The 22,612-nt window shown below is 43.7% G+C and overlaps 1 protein-coding gene across 12 annotated transcripts in view; it reads right to left on the bottom strand.

The window, feature by feature from the left end:
* The window catches only part of ITPK4 (inositol 1,3,4-trisphosphate 5/6-kinase 4), a 145,814-nt gene that overhangs the window by 1,164 nt on the left and 122,038 nt on the right, over positions 1 to 22,612 (bottom strand). For 2 of the 12 annotated variants that reach the window (XR_015689479.1, XR_015689480.1), the window contains exons 11-13: positions 1,078 to 1,259; positions 872 to 985; positions 380 to 787 (exon numbers count right to left, since the gene is read on the bottom strand). Coding sequence is in view for 2 of the 12 variants with exons in the window: in XM_087671452.1 (XP_087527578.1) it covers positions 1,098 to 1,259 (162 nt within the window). In the remaining 10 variants the exon portion in view is untranslated. The other 10 variants (XR_015689472.1, XR_015689475.1, XR_015689474.1 and 7 more) reach the window with 10 other exon arrangements.

Raw genomic sequence — 22,612 nt, 5'->3', positions numbered from 1 at the left:
TGGCATCAAAATGACCTCTTGCTATCCCTCCATGTGCTTCTTGTAGCACCTATTCCATCTCGTAGTCAAATGTATCTTCTCAAGGGACAATTCTACCCTAGCCTATATAGTTGTCTTGCCATCATTTGGAGAAAAATAATTTACCTCAAAACTTACATGAAGGAGCCAATGAGAAGGTGAGGTCCAAATGCAAGGCATGTCCACCCTCAATTTTAAGCCACAAACAAAGCATATTCCTAGATGTTACTTAGGTGTCATTTTTTCAATTTGCTAAAAAGTGCCACATCATTGCCTTCTAGTATTAAACTATTTGAAGCAATGCAAAACACACTATATAAAGCCCAATAAACATAATACCAGATATAAGGATTGGGACAATTCAATGCTTCCTAGTCTCATAAATCTAATCATATATTCAAAACTTTTGATTGGATATCAAAATGAGAATCCCCCAAGCTTTACTACTTTTTTATATGTGCCATAAGAATGGTCTCCTTACCAATTGTTCTTATTAGCTATGCCTTCAAGGAATATGAACGTATGATGGATAACACTTGCAAAAGTTAAAAGTAAAAGCGTTATTGTCATCTCTTCTCATCTCTTGCATTGGAGCTTTTTCACCTTGTTCTTATCCACCCATATAGTGTTGCATGAACATGTAGCTTCCATTATATGCTTCTCATGAAGCCGTTAAAATTTCTTTTTGGGTAAACCAGTTTTTCAACAAGGTGCCTCATATGGGTCGGAGAGATGAGTGCTGGCCCATCCCTGGGGACATATTCAGCACCTAAAAAAGGCTGCCCTAACGTAAGTCATTACAACTACTTTAGTATAAGGAGGTAATCAGGAGTAGAGAATAATGAATACATACCAAAATGACAAATCAAGGGTCGACTCTTGACACATGCCATCATTGTACCTCAATTCACTGTATAAGCTTGACACAGCCTGCAAACATTGCATGGTGGCAGCTGCTAAGTGCTTGCTGTATTCACAGATTGATGTTAACAGTTAGTGAGCACAAGATACACATTGCATATGTCTACACATTTGATTAATTGAGTTCTGTAGGAGCACCTGCAGCTTCAAAAATTTGATTATTTGAATTCTGCAGGAGCACCTGAAGCTTCAATGTGAGATCTATATGCCATATACAGAGCATCCCAAAATGCAGGGATAGACTGTTCTTTATTGACATCTTTGAATGTTGGAAAGAAGTTCACATCCACAATCACATGGTCACGAGTGCCCACTTCAACCTGTAAGGAAATCGCAGCATTCGTTACATCAATGATATTTTCAATGAGGATCTATATGACTGTATTACCTTGTATCAGGTACTGATAATACTTAAGGAACTTGTCTTTTCATATTGTTGGTCACAATGAGAACCATTTGGACAGAGTTTGGTGATAGTGAAAAGTTGAAAGCAGAATAAAGTCATCATGTTCCAATCGAAATGGAAGCTAGCAAGACTGTACCTTCCATCTAAAATATAACCCCTATGATTTGGATTTTGCAGGTCTGATTTGAGAGACTTGATGATGGCATAGATGGGAAATTTTGGATAAAAACCAACCTTGATAGCTGCCACTTCTGGCAATTATTGAAAAAAGAATCAACTAGAGACCTAAAATGTGGCCCATGGGATTTCGCAACATGCCCCTCTTATTTTGCAAGGAAACTAATGAAATCAATAGTCTCCTTTCTCAGGCACCTACTGCGAATGATCTCCAAATGAAGGAACTGGTAAGAAGAAAATTTCCTTCAAAATCTTCAATCCCTGAGGCTGATGCTGGGGGGCTGTGGCAGAGGCCGTGGCTTTTCCTGAGATTGAGGCTGAGACTTTGCTAGTCTCAGTCGTACTCATGATTAGACATCATGGTGGTGCTTGAAATGTCAGCTAGTCTGAGAAGTAGAAGGAAATTTATGAAATGTATTAGTTGAATCTAGCCTGCCTTACAAATCAAGGACCATCTATGTACCTGGGCATTCTGATACTAGGCTTCACACTGATTTACTAACACGAGATCACCAAGCCAAGGTAAGTGAAGATACCAGGCAAAGTGAACGGGATTGTTATAAAAGCTCAAGGATGATGGTATATTGCCAATAGACTCCTAAAGGAGACATAGAAGGCACAACTTCAACCACCATTAACAAAATTGAATAGAAGTAGTTTGCAGCAAGGTTCCATAAACTCCTATTTCCATCTCCCCTCTAAACCATGGTCCCAAGAATCTAACATTTTCCAATTAAGGTTATCTCCATCGCAAACCTCTTCTTGGTCTCAAGGCCCTTAAATTTTTGGCCGGAAACTACTCTAGGAAAACTAAATATTGCCAATGGTCTCCTGGAGGAATCATATAAGACGCAACATCATCCACCCCTTAACACAGTAAGATAAATTTGTTAACCTGTCTTATTTCAGTTTATCATCTCCTGGTTTTGAGCTCCCTCAGATTTTTCGGCCCTTTCTAGAGTATGCATTTCAGTGCATTACACTCTTTAGTTAGTTTGTGTGTTCACACTAGCTTTTTGAGAGAGCTAGTTAAGTGCATTTCTTTTTCAGTGACTTGAGGCTGCATCCATAGTGGGGCGACCAGCTATTTGCTGGCAATCAGCATTTCCTGCAGTAAATTTATTGGCAGATGTAGGTTGGCCAAACTTAGGCCATCCTTTTGTAGTAGTTGGCCAATTTTGGTCATGTTTGGCTATGTATAGCTGCTCCAATTCATTGGCAGCTACCTTGTTTTGCAGATTTCAGCACTCTCCATCATCTAATGGCATTCGTCCATCATTTGGTGCTTGTCTTTGTCATCAGTCTGATCTGGTGTCCTCACGACGCTTTGGGCTGCGTGTAGGGACTGATCAATCTGCTTTGTATTTAGCATTCTTTCGTGTTTAGTGTATATTTCTTCTTCCATTATTATTTTTTGGAATAGGTAATTGTATTAATTATACAAAAAAAAGTATCGGATTACAAGATTACAAGGTGTAGGGTGGCTTTGGGCCATCATACTACATAGACTAGATACAATAGATTCGGCAGATACAAAATGACAAATGTGCAAGAGGGACACTAGAGCTAGACTGGTTGCTTCACAAGGGATCAAGAGTTTTGATGAGATTTTGTTGCATGGGCCTAGGCCTTTGTTGCCAATGTCTGTAGTACTTCATCTTCAAAGAAGTATCCTAGTACTGCAAAGGGATTGGGTTGTTGAGCTAAAACATGCATTACATGCTAAATTAGCCTCTTGAACAGCCCCAAAAATGCTTAATTAATGAAAAACCCTAAAGCAGGGCTAAAACAGGGAGCGGTTCGAGAGTGTTAAAACAAGGAGAGGTTCGAGGTCCTAAAAATTTCTATAAATAGCTAGGCTGCCCTCCATTTAGTCTAATCTTGTTTTTGCATATCTCAGGTGATCTAGCTTTGCTGCCCACAACCCATTCCTAGAGGACATCTCATCTCAACTGAGGCTGCTTTTCACCGTCTACATTCATCTTACACATGTTTCCAGCTTTCTCCACACAGTTTACACACTTCATTGCTGCGAACAGCCAGGCTGATCTGTCCTACTGCTGTCTTTGCTGCAGCCAGCTGCCGACCTGCTGTCGACGACCATCTAGAGGCTGCGTTTGCTGCAGACCAGCTGTTGCCACCCTCCTAAGTGCTGTGTTTTGCTACTGTTGCTGCTGCCTGACAGTCGTCCTACAACTTCCCAAGGCTGTGTTTTGCAGATTTCTCTCTCTTCTGCTTGTTTGACACTAATCTGGCATCACTATTTGTTGTTTTTGCTGCTGTTGAACATCTAGAGGTTGCCTTGCTATGTTTTGGGATTTGTCAAGAGTATAACACACTCTCTAGCTCATTACCTCTGCCTTGGTCTTTGAGACACAAGAGTTTGGGGTGCAATTTTCATTCCCTGTATGGTTTGTTTGTTGCATGAGCATTGTATTATATTTATTCATTCATTCAGAATATCACTATGTTCATTGTCTCTGAGTTACCCTAACCCTAATTGCGTTTTGTTGAGTTTATGGTTTGTCGTACGCTTTCATTTATGTTTCTGCGTTAGGATATTTCTTTACAAGGTATCAGAGCGAGGATCTCTTTGATGAAACCTAGGCCTTTTGAAAGCCCTTTGCAAGAAGCATGAACAATAGGAGGCCAAGATGAATTCGAACACGTCTTCACCACATCATGATGCTCCTGAGCCTAGCACATTGAGAAATGAGATGGAATCGACCTCACAGCTTGCTCCTCCCACTTCCGACATGGTCAGAGAGACTTCGGACTACTAAGGAGTCCATAGACCATACAAGATCTCACTAGCTGAATATGATCTTATCCTTATGTATGAAGCTCAACAACAAATTGAACGTAAATTTGAGTTTTTCCCTTTAGATTCGACGCACTAGTCTAATGATTTTACAAGAAGGATAGAACGATGGAGGTTCATCCTCCCATCCACATACTTTTCGGATTTTCATGGCTGGAAATTCATAGTTTGCCTCCATGGCATTACCTAGTGGGCCTTCTAGTCATTTTGTTGTGCCCCGGCTGTTGCCGAGGAAATACTTAACATTGTTTCTTAACAAGCTACCGAGGAAATACTTCCATTCTTGAGGCACGTTCAGCTATTCAATCAATTTCATAGTCTTACCTCTATAGAGGGGGCTCTTGTTGCTTTCTCTCAAAAGAAGCACCAACAAGGGAAGGGTAAACATAATAAAAACTCAAATCAAAATAAAAAACAAAACCAAAGTCAAAATCAAAATCAACCTAGGTTGACCCAACTCCGAATCATCTCTAAAACTCGAGTGGTAAAATGTATCGAAGAAAAATTGGTATTGCCAACATTATCAAAAGGCTGACCACTTTGACAACTAGTATCAATCAAAGGTAAGAGAATAGCACCAAAAGCTAAGATTGAGGCCTCCACCACTTAGACAGGCAACCCCTAAACGACAGGGGACTTAGGGTGGCAACCCTTAGCAAAAACAAAAACAAAAGCAAAGTCAAAATTAAAATCAAACTAGGTTGACCCAACTCATCTCTAAAACTCGAGTGGTAAAGTGTATCGAAGAAAAATTGGTATTGTTAACATTATCAGAAGGCTGGCCACTTTAACGACTAGTATCAATCAAAGGTAAGAGGATAGCACCAAAAGCTAAGACTAAGGTCTCCACCACTTAGACAGACAACCCCTAAACAACAGGGGACTCAAGGTGGTGGCAACTCTTAGCAAGGGTGGTGGCGAGGCCAAATCCATGCTACCACTGGTTAGCTATCACATTCGACAATGTTCTCAATGCTAGAGAGCTTGTCTATTTAGTCTATTAAGGTTCACATTGTCTTTGTAGAGACATTTGAGGATGTGAGTCTCATCCACATCTATGAGTTACCTCCTGATGAGGTGACTTTGGAGGCCCACTTGTCACAGCCGAGTACTTTAACTACTCCTTGGATTGTGGACATTGGAGCTACTTATTATATGATTCCCATTGAGGATATTTTTATTTCTTGAGTCCCTTATAACGAGAGAGTCCAAGTTGGGAACAACTCCTCGATTAAGATTCAAGCTCATAGTTGCGTCAGTTTTGTCACTGAACAGATCTCGGATTGCGCAACACTGGATGATGTATACTATGTCCCCCACCTTGGGGTGAAATTGTTATCCATTCAACAGCTTTGCTAGTTGGAATGAGTAATATTTTTTTATAGCAACCATAATGGAGGTCCTTGACTCTCAGACTGGTTTAGTGATTGCTTGCAGTGAGGCACAGTCTAGTGGGCTGTACCACATGACACAGTTTCTCTTCGAGTTGATAGCTGAGGGTTCTCAATTCCATTACTTCTAGGCTTTAGCCACTGCATTGGAGTCTATGAGCGTTGAAATTCTTTGGCATTTTTACTTAGGATATCTCGAATACAACTCTCTTCACGAGTTGTCACGTTGACAGATGGTTGATGACCTTCCATAGGATGCACTTTCTCAAGCATAAGTCCGATGCCTTTATATATTTATCTGCTTAGGTGTTGCTGGTGCATAACCAGACTAGTCATCGTACAGGATGCATGAGGAGTGACAGTGGGGTGAGTTCATCTCCCACGAGTTTTTCTCATGCTAGCTTACCTCTACCAACTCTCCTTCACAGAATAGAGTCATAGAGCATAGGAACCGGACCATGAACATGGCACACTTTGTTCGCAACAGATCTCTTTAAGCACCTTTGGGTTGAGGCTATTAATACTTTGGTGTACATACCCAACTGGTGCTCGATTGCGGCTGTCCCTCAGAGGACTTTGTATTAGGCATTTTTTGGCTCTTGGGTTGTAGTTTCCCACTTTAGAGTCTTTGGGAGTTGTGTCTATGCGTACATCCTTGATGATAAGATAGGCAAGCTCACTTCCCAAGCTAATCTTTTGATCTCCATAGGATACTCCTTCAAAGCGAAAGCCTATTGTTTGTTCGCTCCTCAGACAAACAAGGTGATAATTAGGAGAGATATAGTATTTGATGAGAGGGATATTGTGCAATTTTCTACACCGTACTCTGAGTCATTTCCTCACATTATTCCCTTGGAGATCATGCCTTCTAAGCCAAGTCTACTGCTTGCCACCTGCAGATTCTTCCGCTTCTAGGAACTCTCTATAAGATCCGTTACCTCGTTGATACCAGTACACCATGTGGGATTCATGGATCCTTTCACCAAATTCCACTCCCGAGGGCCCTCAAACATCTGCTCGGCTTGCATCTCAAGTATCATTTGCGTCACTGTTTACAGATGATTACATAGCGCATTTTGAGCCGGATGGTTGGTAGGAGGCTCTTCAGCATCCCCAATGGTGTGAGGCCATGGAGAAAAAGATAGAGAATATTAACTGAAATGAGACTTGGACCTTGGTGGATTGTCCAAGCCACAAGAAAGTCATCGGGATGAAGTGGATTTTAAGGATTTAGCAAAAGGCTGATGGGACCTTAGACAAGTACAAGGCTCGCCTTGTGGTACAAGGGTTTGGACAAAAGCAAGGTATTGACTATGAAGAGACCTTTGCCCTTGCTTTACGGTTGATATCGTTTCATTTGTTGGTTATGCTCGTCATTCACTATGATTGGCTGATCTATCTTATGGACATCAAAAGTGCCTTTTTGAACGGTGATTTGGAGAAGAAAGTCTATATGGGACAGCCACCTAGATTTTCTTATGTTGACGGGAAAGATAAGGTATTTTGCTTGTGGAAAGCTCTTGATGGGATGAAGCAAGTACCATGGTCTTGATTTCAAAGGATGGATGAGTTCCTTCAAACTCATGGATAGCATTCTATCCAGGGGGTCAACTATATCCTGCTATATGTTGATGATTTACATATCAGTGGTTCATACTTTGCTACCATAGCAGAAATTAAGGCTGAGCCTTGTGCTACCTTTGAGATGATAGACCTTGGTTTGTTGTCTTACTTTTGGGGATGGAGGTAGTTTGATCTGGGGAAAGTATTTTTGTGTCACAATACAAGTATGATCTTTAGTTAGTGGACAAGTATTCCATGCCTCTTGATCCCACTATCCATCTTTCTAAGGATACACTAGGTCAGCCCGAGCATATCTATAAATCGGTGGTAGGGAAAATTCTTTGGTTAATTCATACTAGGCCAGATTTAGCTTACTCAGTTTGCTTAGTCAATATTTCACTGCATCTAGGGTGTTACATTGAATTGCATGTCTTTGTGTTTTGAGATATTTGTGGTGTACCTATTCTTATGGCCTGACTTATGGTTCTGGTTTATGTTTGCAAGGGTACACTGATAGGAGATCTTGGCATCCGGTGTTCCCATGGTGGCTACCTCTTTACATTGGGCATGACACCTATCTGTTAGGCTAGCCGTAAACAGGTGATAGTGGTGGCTTTCACAGCCGAGGTTGTGTATAAGTTTTCCTACTGTTGTCTATTGGGACAGCCAAAGTGTCATTGTCCTTGCAAGCAATCCAATTATCATCCCACGAATGCAGCATGTAGGAGTACACTTCCACTGCACCAGAGAGAAAGTTGAGCTAGGTACCATTTGTTTAGAGTTTGTAACTTCATCATATAACTTTACAGACATATTGACCAAGGCAGTCAATTGGTTGGTCCTTCAGTATTTACTACCCAAGATCGGCCTGGGCACACCCTCCCCTACTTTAGATTGATGGGGAAAATGTGATTTCCTCCAGCTCTCCCTTTCATTTTGAGAAAGGGATAGTGGTGATAGGATATTGTTATAGTTTTTTTTTTTTCAGACATAATGTATATTGCACTTTATATCTTCATTTACAACATTAAGATGATATGATTGTAAAAGGATGCTTGGGCAATTGAACAATTTCCCTGTGAGGACATTGTTCAAGTGGCATTGTTATATAGCATTTTGGATGAGCATAATCATACCCATATTGCCTCTCACATAATTCCAATGCATTGACATTCTATTCTTATAAACATGCATCTATGTACATTTATCTCTTTTCGGTCTTTTAGAGTGGTTGACTCAGGATCCACTATATTCGTGGCATTGTATATGGCAATCTCCCTTGCTTGCTTAGTTTTGCTAGCTTGCTTTTCGCACATCTTTTTTGCCTCTTCACATATCATCCATATTTGCTTCGCCCATCCTTAGCCCATTCCTTCGTCATCGACAACCAGTAGTGGTAGGGATAGCTTGCTTATTTTATGAAGGTCTTGGGTCGACCATTTGTAAGTCTCACATTAGTAACATACCCATTTGTTAGTTTCCCATCAGTAACTCAATCGATTTCAACCCATATTTTGTAAACAAACACTAAAAAAAAACCCAAAAAAGTTCGTTGTGATTCCATCTATCTTTGCAAGACTTGATAGGTCACTAGGTAGCCGATGTCTAGTTCGCCGATGTATTGGCCTCTCTAGGGTGACCACTTGGACTCCCTTGGTAAGATAATTATCGCCTTTGTAGTCTTGGTATGCAATTGGGCATTCGACATACACCTTTTGTCCAATGCCCTGGCTACTTTGGGGTGGGGTGCCTTGGGGTAAAAACACCGAAACAAACAAACCTTTGGGTACACCTTCCTTTCTAGCTCAGTTTTGGGCTTGAGAGGGGGTGTTGAGCTAAAATGTGCATTACATGTTGAATTAGTCTCTTGAATAGCCCAAAAAATACTTAACCAATGAAAAACCCTAAAACGGGGAGCGGTTTGAGAGAGTTAAAATGGGGAGAGGTTCGAGGTCCCGAAACTTTCTACAAAAAGGGAGATTGCCATCCATTCAGCCCAATCTCATTTTTGCAGATTTTAAGTGATCTAGCTTCACTACCCACACCCCGTTTGTTGCAGAGCACATCTCAGCCAAGTCTACCCATCACTGTCTACAACCATCAAGCACCTGTTTCCAGCCTTCTCCATGCAGTCTACACCCTTCATTGCTGCAAACAGCTAGGCTGATCTCTCCTACTGCTGCATTTGCTGCAGCCAGCTGCCACCTTGCTATCCATGACCATTTAGAGGCTGCGTTTGGTGCAGACCAGCTGCCGCTAGGCTGTTGCCGCCCTCTTGAGTACTGTGTTTTGCTACTGCTGCTGCCACCTAGCAGTCCTACACCTTCCTAGGGCTGCATTTTGCAGATTTCTCAATCTTCTACCTATCCGACACTAATCCAACGTCACTCTTTGCTGAGTTTGCTGCTGTTAAACATCTGGAGGCTATCTTGCTGCGTTTCAGATCCATCAAGAGTACAACACACTCTCCAGGCTGTCTTGCTACGTTTCAGATCCATCAAGAGTACAACACACTCTCCAACTCATTGCCTCTACATCAGTCCTTGAGACACAAGAGCTTGGGGTACAGTTTTCATTCCCTGCACGGTTTGTTTACTGCATGAGCATTGTATCATATTAATTAATTAATTCAGATCATCACTATGCTCATTGTCTCTAAGTTACCCTAAACCTATTTGCATTCTATTAAGTTTATGCTTTGTTGTATGCTTTCATTTATGTTTTTGTGTTAGGGTATTTCTTTACATGGGTCTTTGATGTTTGGCCCATGAGGAAGAAGGCACATCTGCAGAGTGGGAAGTAGAGCCTAGACATTGGTGATCCTATGGAGCGATGACTATAACAACAACATCAAAGGCTAGCTGAGCTAGAGGGCCACAGGCATGTGGCGAAGACTGGCTTGATCACTGCTATTGTAATTGCTGTTTGGAGAGCGGTGGATCCTTGGAATGAGTATGAACTCAAGTAGTACGCACATTAGAAGATTTATCTTGGCGATAAGAATAAGTACGGAGGGAGTTCTATAAAGAAGGCTCAATAGATGCTAAGGGCACAAAAGTCTCCTTCGCTTTTCCCTTATTGCATAGGGCTTCCGTCCATCCTTGCCTTTTCAAATTTGAAGAAGAAGCTATTTGCTTGCCTTTAGACTGTGACTCGACCAAATAATCTATTGCTGGGCAGAAGGTGGAGGCATGTTCAGTCCTTGTCCATAGGCTGATCCACCAGGGTACTCTTTTGGTATGGACATTTAGCCGTGAAGTGACCCTATTGATCACATGAGAAAGAGTGAGCGATGAAAGTACCCCACTTGAACTTGAACCAAAGAGGCCGCATAGCATTGCAATTGAGGCGCAACTAGTTGGGTATCTTTCTGGCAGTATCCCACAATATGCACAATCTATTTTGGTTGACTGCCTTCAGACTTGGGGGTACCAACACAAGGCCTATTTTTTGAGTAAACATTGGAAATTTGTGATTAGATGCCATGAGACAATATGCACCAATTGTTTATCAAAGAAAAGGAGCTATTTATTGAAGAGAAGATCCCACACCGAAGTAGAAAGGAGCAAAACCTCAAAATCGATATGGACCAACGACGGATCTTGGCTAGTACGAGGATTCGACCGATGAAGAAGAGAATAACACCTTGCTCATGAAAAGCAGAAAAGGAGTGAAGAACCTCTTGAGTATTAAAATGGGTATCCAAGATCTCCTCCTCTGCATAGGCAGGAATAGCTTGATGATTATGCTTGTCATACTCCTCCAAGAGAGAATTTGCAAACTCTAGCAACTGTTCCCAATTTGGTTCTTGCAAATCCTGCAAGGTAGAAGCCATCCAAGCATATGAGCAAGGCAATGAATTATGTGGGCCATGGGCCTTAGGAGTAGTAGTAGATTTATCGTGGAGATGCTGTGTTTGACAAAGTTGACAAGTGGCTGAACATAAGGGGGAGCGAACTATCTCATCGGTGAAGGACACCATGTCCATGTTTGGATCCAAGGCTGCAACAGCCTGATCCATATCATCAATACTCAGGCCCGCTATTAAGGAATGGGAGCAGTCAATTGTTCATTGTCTCCTGCTCTTTGTCGTGTTGCCGTGCCCCTGTGTTGTCGTGTTTGCATGCCTGCGGTATTGTGCTGAATAGGTTGTGCATTGAGCAACGGCCTTCAAGTCAGACCAGACTCTACCTTGCATGCTGCAAGGTCTTCCGTCCAGGCTGTGTCAAAGGAGGTGCGTACTGCAGGGCAGCAAGAGGGGGAGCTTCATTGCAGATTTGCGCTACAAAGATGGCACATAGGCACGCGTGATATAGGGTGGCACCTGCTACAGGGATGGACATGTACCTCTAAAACAGGCAGGGTGGACACTCTAGGGAGGGTGAAGATAGTAGACGTGCAGGGCACAGCAAGTTAGTCACTTCTCTCTCCTCCCCCCTCCCCCTCCTCTCTCTTTTTTTTCGTAAAACCACCTTTCTCTCTTTTTCTTTTTTTTTCGTAAAAGGTAATTGTATTAATTACGAAAAAAGTACAAGATGACTTGATTACAAGATACATGACGACAATCTAAGCCATCATGTGAAAAGGTTCTAAGTACTACAAGTTACAATGTTATGGCAAGGATGCAGATGAAATTGCCATATGCCAGGGACGTAAGTCCTCCCTAGAGAGCAAATCAGAATGCTGGAGAAGATCCAACTGCCAATACAAGAGGCCCTTAAGCCTCACAATATGCCACTGAACATTATATGCGGAGTCAAAAAGAAAAGCATTCCTAATGGTCCAGTTATGCCAACAGCCCCAATATCGAAGAAAATGATACATGAGCTTCATATGTGGCTGTGCAGGAGTGGGGTATTTGGGCTGCCCGAAAACCCAATCAAAGGGGCGCAGGGTGAATCCAACCACTCCTTGCCAAACAGCCGACAAAAATAACCAGACTTTCTTTGCAATGGGGCAAGAAATAAATCGGTGGCGGGCTAATTCCACAGCAGTGGTGCAAAAGAAACATTTGCCATTGGAGATTCGTCGCTTGGAAAGAGCCGACGCAAGCGGAAGACCACCAATCATCACTCTCCAAATAAAGACTTTACATTTGAAGGGTGTCTTGTTCAACCAGCCCTCCATCACTGTTGCCCTCCACCATGACCGGGATTTACGTAATCCCCATAAAGCATTCGCTTTGGTAACTAGCCATTGATGATCTTTAATCAGAATATAATAAACTTGGTTAGCAGAAGCATTGCTTAAAGTCAGCCGGCCTTGTAGGTCCCAATCTTGCCAGGGATGATCTGAAGCAAGGGCAGGAAAGGGTTGTCTGCTCTGGAGCATCCGCAAAAGCTGTTCCCATAAAGGCCTATATCCCCGAGGGATCCTGAAAAGCCTCCTAGCTGTACGAAAAGATATAAGCACATTGCGACTGGCAAGGGTGGCATCCGGAACCGAAGACAAGCCCAAACGGGCCATCCAGTTGAATTGTGGTCTAAGCTCATGTTTACCTTCCCATGCAAGTAAACGCGAGACTGCCAGCAATTCCAATTGAAAAGAGTTAGTAGCCAAGCGATCCTCCGCTGGATGCCACTGAGCCTTCTGGAGGACCCGTTTCCAGGAACATACCAAATGAGTAAGCAGCGACGAGGAAGAACTGGAGAACCGCGAATCAGCATTAAGAACATGCCACCAAGAACTCCTGATTTGGGTATTGCCATGTAGAAGCCCATGGCTCTCAAGGAAATAACGGGCTATATCGACCCATGGATGATGATCCGAGCACATGGCGCGGAAAAGAGACCAATGGAGTGCCTGCATGTGAGTTTGGGCATCCAAAATAGCTCCGCCACCCATGCGTTTGGGGGTGCACGCATGCGACCAAGAGATCCAGGAAATACTTGCATGCAATGAGTCCTTTTTCCATAGCATGAAGCGAATAGACTGAGTAAGAGCATTCAGAGTCGTAGTAGTCCAGGGCAACAATGGCAAGAAATATGTGAGCATTGGCAACATAATTGTCTGGGCCACTTTGAGGCGAATATGGAAGGGCTAGGCTTGAGATTTCCAATACATAAACTTAGCCACCATTTTCTGGGAAATCCACTGCAGAAGCTGCTTTGGTGGAACGTCAACACCCAAAGGGTACCCAAGGTGCCTAACAATGGAGCCACGAGGAACAACCAGACCCTGCCAATCCAAGGACTGCAAGTCCGACTCCGTGCAGCTGAGAATGGCTGATTTGAGCGCATTGATACGAAGGCCGGACGCCTGACCAAAGATGCCCCAAACATCCAACGCTCGTCGAAGGTTGTCCTTGTCCGCACGCAAAATCATAAAAGTATCATCCGCTAGGGATTGGCTAATGAAGTGCTGTCCTGTAGGAAGCGACAGACCGGCCAACTGAGAAGAGGCTGCCATATGGGATAACATGGAAATAACCGGATGTGTCACAAGGGCAAAGAATAGAGGGCTCAAAGGGCATCCTTGTCTGACAGAGCGGGCAAGTACAAATGGTTCAGTAACACCTCCGTTCAGCATGACTCGCGAAGACGCTACAGCGTTGATGGTGTAGATTAGACGCGACATCTGGGGACCAAAGCCCATAGCAGACATAAGTTCAGCCACGAAAGACCAATCCAGATAGTCAAAAGCCTTTTCCAGGTCCAGTTGAATCAGTACTACCTCCTAATTAGAATGCCTTGCATAACCAATAGCCAGTTGAGCATTCAATACATTGTGCGGAATATTTCGGCCCTTAATGAAACTATACTGTAGAGGGTGCACAATGGCCGGGAGATGCTTATGAAGCCGATTCGCCATTACTTTGGAAAAGATTTTGTACATTGAACCCATCAAAGAAATGGGGCGCCACTGTGTCAACTTAGATGGCGAAGGAACTTTGGGAAGCAGTTTAATAAGGCCTTCTTTCCATGAGGAAGGCATAATCCCCGTTTGCCACACCTGCTGAAACAACGCCTGCAATGGCTTCGCCAGTTGGGTAGCAAAAGCTTCAAAGAACTCATTGGTGAGACCATCCCAACCCGGACTTTTATCCTTGGGCAAGTGTAACAAGACGTCCATAACCTCTGCCTCACAAATATCGGACTCCATAGTAGCTTGCATGTCCTGCGGAAGCTGATTGCGGACCAGGTCATAAAAACCCAAACGGGCCTGAGTGATTTGGTCTGAAGGTGGAGAAGTGGAGCCGAGAAGGTCACGGAAATAATTCCTGCACATATGCACAATAGTCTGCGGATCCAGGATAAGGTGGCCTTCTGCATCCTCGAGTCTGGTCATATTCTCCCGAGCCGGAGAGGCATGGAGAGCTCGAAAGAACTTATGGGTCTGACATGCACTATCTTGCAGAGTCTCTGTCAGATGTTGCAGTTTGGCTTGCTGATATGATTTCAAGTGGAATTCTTTAATAAGATCAGCCATTCGCATGGCCAGTGCGAGCAGAAATGCATCATCCGGAGTGTCCACCAGCGGAGAACAGACCAAAGCCAGCATATCCTCGGCTGCCTTGCGACGCTGCTGACAAAGAGAGGCATGATAGATCCCATACTGCCGAGCAACCCGCTGCACATTAGAGAGCAATCTTTCAAATGACGCAGTGCCCTGAGAAGAGAAGTCCAAGAGGAATCTGTCAATCAATTGCTGCATATAGCCCTGAAAGATTGCATGCTTCAGGTAAGACGAATTGAAACGCAAAGGGAGTCTCTCCAGAAATTGCTTGAAAGGTGCAACGGGTTGTGCAAGCAGCTCAAGCTGCAGAGGGAAATGGTCCGACAAGGCATATTGCTGTAGCACTTTTATTTCGAGTAGCTCGGGAAGAAAATCATCATTCTGCATGATATATATACGGTCCAATCGCGACCATGTTGTTGCATACTGGGCAGAATGGAAAGTAAACCCTGTAGAAGACGGGTGTAGCCAGGACCAGAGATCTTGCTTGAGAACAGCAAGAGCCAACGCATGCCACATACGACTTTTCGGCGCATCCATCACCGAATGCTCCGATGTGGACTGGGAAGAATCAACACACATATTGAAATCCCCCATGAAGAAGCCCCGTCTGCCAAGTGACAAGGAGGTCTGCAAAGTCTACCAAATCGCCCGACGAGATAAGGAATCATTCGGAGCATAGAGGCCAAGTAGCCATAAGACTTTCCCTTCGAATAAAATTTCAATCACCAAAAAACGGCCATGAACATCATTTTTAATAAGAACCGGCTGATATTTGTTATGGACAATCATGAGCACACCCGAATAATGCATGGCCTGTGTCCCTGCATAAAACAATCGAAAGCCATGGCAATCTACCACTTTTCCGGCTTCACCGTGACTCTTGTGCTCAACAGCGCACAGGACATCCCACTGATTTTCATGCAATACAGTCCACATGGCATGTTGCTTGTATCGAGAACAAATTCCTCGCACGTTCCACGTGGCTATTTTCATGTGTATTCAAAACAAAATCACGTACGAGGCACAGCTTGCCTCGATTTGACTTTGTCAGCAAGAATGTCCAGGACGCCCTCGTCCAAGAAATCTGCCAACACTGCAAAAGAGTTCCGAGGACCAGATTTGGAAGTAGACAGCATATCTGCTGGCTTGGGGGTGGAACGGGGATAACGACGGTCCCACGGGGTAATGACATTACCTCTGGTATCAAATGCCAGCTTAGCAGGGGGACCCTTTGGACGATCCGAATACATTTTTCTGGCGGGCTGATGAAGGGGGGCAGAGGAAACCATAACAGGAGCAGAGCGCTCGGAAGACATTTCCTTCCTGTGCATATATGTACGCATGGAATCTTGTGAGGTAGCAGGCACAGTGTTCTCCATGCCAGCAACAGCCCTGTTGGCTTTTTTTGCACGTACTTCAACCCAATTAGTGGCACTGGAATCTAGACCCGAAACCTGTTGTTTACCTTTGGCCAAAGCTTGGGGCTGATGGGTAGCATCCAGTGACGGGGCATCACACACCATATCTTCCATGGGCGGCGCAGCATGGCCAACATCAGAAGTGTGTTGTTGTTCCGGGCATTCGGCCATAAAATGCCCCAACTGTCCACAGGAAAAGCAATGGCCTGCAAAATTGCCCCATTTCAAACGAAAGTGTAACGGGTGCATGCCAGAGCAATTGAGGCATGACCAGGCATGCCTTTTTCTTGCAGTGTCCCATAGCATACACAAGCGGTTGCGATTCACAGGCCTGAGACTGGGAGGGACCAGAACAGTGTCCACAGCGGCCATAGCATCCTTCAATAGTGGCCAATAAACAGCCGGACAATTTTCCACCTCTACCCACACAGGGCATTCACGTTGCAGCAAACGCTGAAAATCTGCCATTGGACGCCATGGAACCACATGAACCAACCGGCGTTCAAAAAACAAAGGCAGTTTAGACAGGAGAGCAGCGCGGTGCGTCTCAGATTTCAACAGGACCTCAAAAAAGCCCCGGGAGCCAACAAAAATCTCTTCAACACATTCCCCTTGTAGCAGACTGTGCAACCATTGGCGAATACGGGAAAGCAACGGGATTCGACCAATGAAGAAGAGTATCACAGCGCGATCATAAAATACCGAAAAGGAGCGTAGGATAATTTTTGGGTCCACGGTGGCGTCCAGAACATCGTCAGGTGCAGATTCAGAAAAGACTTCCTGATTATGTTGAACATAATCTCCAAGCAAAGTGTTTGCAAATTCTAGCAAATGCTCCCAGTCCACTTCCTGAGAGTCCACAGGATCCGAAGCAACCTGAGCATAGGACCGATCTTGAGAAACACCTATCTCTTCCGAAGTATGCTTGGTACGTTTACCCGCAGGCTGGATGTCGGGACCAGGGGGCATCTCTTGGTTGCACGGAACCATATCCTCAGGTTCCTCAGCATCAGAATCCGGGCCAAGTGCTGCCACTGTTTGATCTCTGAAATCCAGATCCAAACCAGCCATCGTATATGATGATTTTGAACTCGAAGGAGGACTGGCCCTCTCTCTTGCCGGCTCTCTCGCTCTCCCTCTTTTCTGTACAGAGACGCTGTCCAGGGGTGTACTCTGCAAGGACAGCGAATGAAAACGGAGCTTTACCTGTCACCGTGCAAGGGCAGAAGGGAAAAACAAAGGCTTGGCGGTCTCCACGGCAGGACGGGACAGGCTGGGGTGCCGGGCAGGGATCCATCAGCAGCGTCCGGGGACAGGGCATCAGTGGCAGGCGACTGTGGACAGGGCGTCGGGGACAGGGCGGCTGGCCGTGGACAGGGCGCCAGGAGTAGGACGCGCTGGCGGCTCCAGGAGCAGGGCATCTGCTCCTGACGGCGCCAGGAGCAGGGCGGCAGAAAGAGGGCGCTAGGGATTCCGCTGGCGGCGCAGGGAGCAGGCGCGAATGTCAGAAACAGACGGAGATGCAGGGGTCGACGAGGTTGAGAAAATGCGAACGACAGGCGAGCAGAGGCGAGGACGGTGCTGACGCGAACGGGGGGTGACGACAAGCAGATCTTCAGACTGCAACGACGCAAATCGAGGCGACAGCAGGGCGCGCCAGACCAGGCGATGGCTCTACCTCTCTCTCTCTCTCTCTCTCTCTCTCTCTCTCTCTCTCACACGCGCGCTACAATGCAATCTAATGCAGCCTGATTTTTTGACTCTCTCTCTCCATAACTATTATGACCACATTCTCTCTCCACGATAGCTGTAGTAAACAAAGATTTCTTCTTCTTCTTCCATTCTTTGCTTTCTCTTCAGTCTCTCTTTGTGTCCATGTTCTTCCGTTGTGCACTCTCACATGGTATCATTGCAAAAAGAGAGGACCTAGAGGTTCTACAAAGAGGAGACCACACTCTACTTGCAGATTCGTGCAGATTTATCACAAAGAATGCTGATTTTCTGCATTGTTTGGGCCTTCTACAAAGTGTGCAGAGCATCTACAACTTGTTTAAGTACATAGCTGATTTCTCTTCTGCTCGGGCAGCCTAGCATCAAAACATTGCACTTTGTTGTGTGTTTTGCAAATTCTTTGAAGGAAGATAAATTGCCACTTTCTTTGGTCTGATGATGAAGAGCATAGCAGCTAAGAAACACGTTTCTTTGAATTTGAAACTTACGAAACGTTTCTTAAAGTATGAAACGTTTTTGAGAGTAAAAAACGTGGGCATTTTTAACTTTTTAAATTTTTTTGGTGAGTTGGAACGCAAAACATGGTTTTTTTGACAAAAACTAATGGATAACGTTAAACATGATGATGATGGTGTGTAATGACTCATGAGGGCTCAAGATTTTGGATAAGAGACTGATTTTTTTGTGATTTTGTTCAATTATTGGACTTTGTCAATCTAGTATCTATTCTTGTCTTAAGATTTGAATATTATACGACTTTAGTCTCATGTATGAGTTATTTATGATATATTACGATCCATTCTTGATTTTGATATTTTGTCAGTTTGTTTTAAAATGAGAATCATGATGTTGCAACTTGACTCAATCCATATTATAGATAGGCTATTTACATGTTAATTTCAATTTTCTTTGTATGATATATATGAATCATAATGTTTGAGTTCTAAACCATAGTATGGCTTGTCCAAAGACTAACTTTGACATAAGTGACAAGTCAATATTGGATCATGGATATGTAACGTATAATGTATTATTCTCAATTGACTCTATTATCACTCAAGCTCAATTAGCCATTCTTTGTTTAAGAGAGAGTTCCATAGAGGTTTAGAACCTCTTTCCCCAGTCAAAACTATTAAAAATCCCTATATAAAAAAACCCGCGTTTCTTATTTTACCGCCTCTTGAAAGAATCTTAAGAAACACGTTTCTAACCTTTATTTTCTAAATGTTTCTGACTGCTATGATGAAGAGGACCACCATTCAAAAGATTGACACTCACATTGGTTTGATCGTTGCAATGATCATCACGATCATGAAGATTGCAAAGATCACTACGAAGATGACATTGAAGATTAGTTCCCCGATCCCACAAAAATTGACACTCTAACCGGTCTGAAAGATCGGAAAGCATCATTCCCCTCCACTCCTAGGCTACTATTAATGTACCTTGTTTGGCCATTATGGCATGATCTATGTAGGTGCTCGTTCTTCCATCTTTGCCCAAGGAGGATTGACTTGACGGCACTGACTACCCTCTTTGGTTTTGCAAAGTGGAGTATATATTGGGTACCTTCAATCTATGGATCTTTGTTACTACCCCAATACTCCACCAGTGGAGGATTCCCATATTGATTTCACTATTGATCAAGTTTCTCTTTGGGATTGGCTCAATTCTCAAGCTTGATCTTTTCTTTTCATGAGTTTGCACGATTTTGTCCCATGTTTGCAAGCTTCGGACTCTAGTGGAGGTTTGGATGAAGTTGCCTTCTCTCTATCAGTTGAAGACCTTTGCCCATCGTATTATCATAGAAAAGAGACTCTGGATGTTAGATAACTCTCCTTCCAACATGGATCACATCAATAAGATAGAGGAGTTGTAGGATGATCTTGCATCCCTCGGCAAGAGGATTTCATCTGAAGATATGGTGGTGATCCTTATCACCCATTTCTCATCTCCAAAGTATGATGCCTTCCACACTAGCTTATTGACCTATAGAGTTCAAGAGACCATTTTGTGGAAGGAACTAGCTCCGCTTGTTTTGGAGCACGAAGAACGACTCAAGGAGATTGGAGCCAGTGGATCCGACTCAAATAAGAATTTTTGCTGCAGATTTGGGAGGGGCAACAATAAGGACAACAGGGAGGTCCACAACAAGGAGCAAGATGATAAGAAGGATGAGAAGAAGTCAAAGGTGAAGTGTCCACATTGTGGGAAAGTAGTAGTATCTAAAAATTAGAAGAATCATAAAGCATTAATGTTTTTTAAAAGTTTGAAAAAAAATTATTTCAGGAAAAGTTTGCTTTACCAACGACATTAAGGACACACCAAGGATGGTGTTTTAAACACGTAGTATAGGTACATCTCCTTGCAGTAATCAGCCAGTTTTGGTCATGATCGGCTATGTATAGCTGCTCTGGTTCATTGGCAGCCACCTGTCTTGCAGATTTCGGCACTCTCCATCGTCGGATGGTGCACCTAGAGCACCACTAGGCAAAAGAATAGCATTCGACAAAGGCACTTTTTGCAGCTATCAAAGGAGAGCTTCATGATCAGATCAGGGTACATGGATTGACATAGGCTATTTGCCATGCATTGTGCTATTGGCCACCTGGGGACCTCTTGAATCTTCACATCTCCACATCAGCTCCAACAACAAGACAAGGAAATTCTCTGAGAAATAGCTGAGGTAGTGTCTAATCCCGTACCATGATTTTGGAAAGGAGATACATAAATGAGAGAGGTGCAACACGAAGATAGTCATAACATGGCCTACCGAGAAGCTCAGGGACCCAAAATAAGGCATGGTTTAGAGGTTCATGTGCATAGCTTAAAGGCTAATAAAAAAGGCAACATGGCTTCGAGGCACTAAGCATGTGACCAGAGACCAAGTGCCTAGGTATAGCCTTTGGGCTCGACTCAAAGGTCATGCGTTTAGATTCAAGAAGGCCCAAATTTCCGTGATTAAATTTGGGGAAATTTCAAGAAAAATCAAAGAAGCGCTGATATGACTTGAAAAATTTGAGTGATTTGAGATGAGAATTGATCATTGGTAATAAAACTTGATGAATTTAAGTGATTTGCGGTGAGAATTGATGGTTGGTGCAAAAAGCCTCAATTTTTCCCAATGAAAATTTGGGATTTTAAGCTTACATTGGAAATGCCCCAATCCCTAACAATCCAATGTTTGAACTTTAGTTAATCAAAGTTTAATTGTAACTCTAATTTAAACATTATTTGGTGGATGACAGGTTGTGTCAGGGTTGCCTCCGTACGTAGTACGGACTGATCGGTATGGTATCGTACATATCTGTACGTTTTAGTACGAAAAAACGGGCACTTTTTGGCCACTCTCCTTTAAGTCTACAACTTTCTTTTTTTCTTTCTCCTTTCTTTTTTTTTCTTCTTTCTTTCTTATTTCTCCCCCAAGCCTCTCTCTCTCTCTCTCTGTCTCTCAAGCTTCTCACACCCTCTTTTTCTCTCAAGCCTCTCCTCTCTCTCTCTCTCTCTCTCTCTCTCTCTCTCTCTCTCTCTCTCGTAAAAGGTAATTGTATTAATTACGAAAAAAAGCATAAGTTTACATGATTACAAGATACACGGTGGCTCTACGCCATCGCGTGCAAGAACTCTCTCTCTCGCTACAAGAAGTAAACAACTCAAGAGTTACAAAAAGTCATGGCAAAGAGGTAGCGGAAATTGCCATATGCCAGGGAAGTAAGTCCTCCCGAGGGAGCAAGTCAGAGAGCTGAATAAGATCTATCTGCCAAAGTAAGAGACCTTTAAGCCTGGCCATGTGTCCCTGAACATTAGAGGTGGAATCAAAAATAAAAGCATTCCGAATGGTCCAGTTGTGCCAACAGCCCCAATATCTAAGAAAGTGAAACAAGATCTTCATATGTGGCTGTGTCGGTGTGAGGTATTTGGGCTGCCCAAAAACCCAATCAAACGGGCGTAGCGAGAACCTGACCACCGCGCGCCAAACTGCTGACAAGAAGGACCATATTTTCTTAGCCAGAGGGCAAGAAATAAATCGATGACGAGCCGATTCCACACTGGTGGTGCAAAAGAAATAATTACCATTGGAGATGCGATGCTTGGAAAGGGCTGAAGCTAGCGGAAGATCACCAATCATTACCCTCCAAAGAAAGACCTTATATTTGAAAGGGGTCTTGTTCAACCAGGCTTCCATCACCGTTACCCTCCACCAGGACCGAGATTTACGCAATCCCCATAGAGTATTAGCTTTAGTGACCAGCCATTGATGATCTTTAATCAGAAGATGATGCACCTGGTTAGCTGAAGCCTTTTCCAAATTCAGGTGGCCTGCAAGTTCCAGTCCTGCTAGGGACGATCCGAAGCAAGGGAAGGAAAGGGTTGTTTGTTCCGTAGCATCATCAAAAGCTGTCCCCATAAATCCCTGTATCCACGAGGGAACTTGAAAAGTCTCCTGGCTATACGAAACGCTATCAACACATTGCAACTGGCCAGGGTGGCATTTGCTACTGAAGTCAAGCCCAAACGTGCCATGCGGTTAAATTTTGGTCTAAGCTCATGTTTCCCTTCCCAAGAAAGCAACCGTGAGACTGCCAACAATTCCAGTTGGAAGGAGTTAGTGACTAAACGGTCCTCCGTTGGATGCCACTGAGCCTTCAGGAAGACCAGTCTCCAGGAACATACCAAACGGGCAAGCAAAGATGATAAAGGACTAGAG

The sequence above is a fragment of the Lygodium microphyllum genome, chromosome 29 (genome assembly GCF_053477565.2).
Source record: "Lygodium microphyllum isolate KBCC chromosome 29, Lygodium_microphyllum_v1.1.10, whole genome shotgun sequence".
In the NCBI taxonomy this organism is placed as follows: domain Eukaryota; kingdom Viridiplantae; phylum Streptophyta; class Polypodiopsida; order Schizaeales; family Lygodiaceae; genus Lygodium; species Lygodium microphyllum.
Note: the sequence above shows the minus strand (reverse complement) of the source record. Positions and strands in the feature narration are given on the sequence as shown.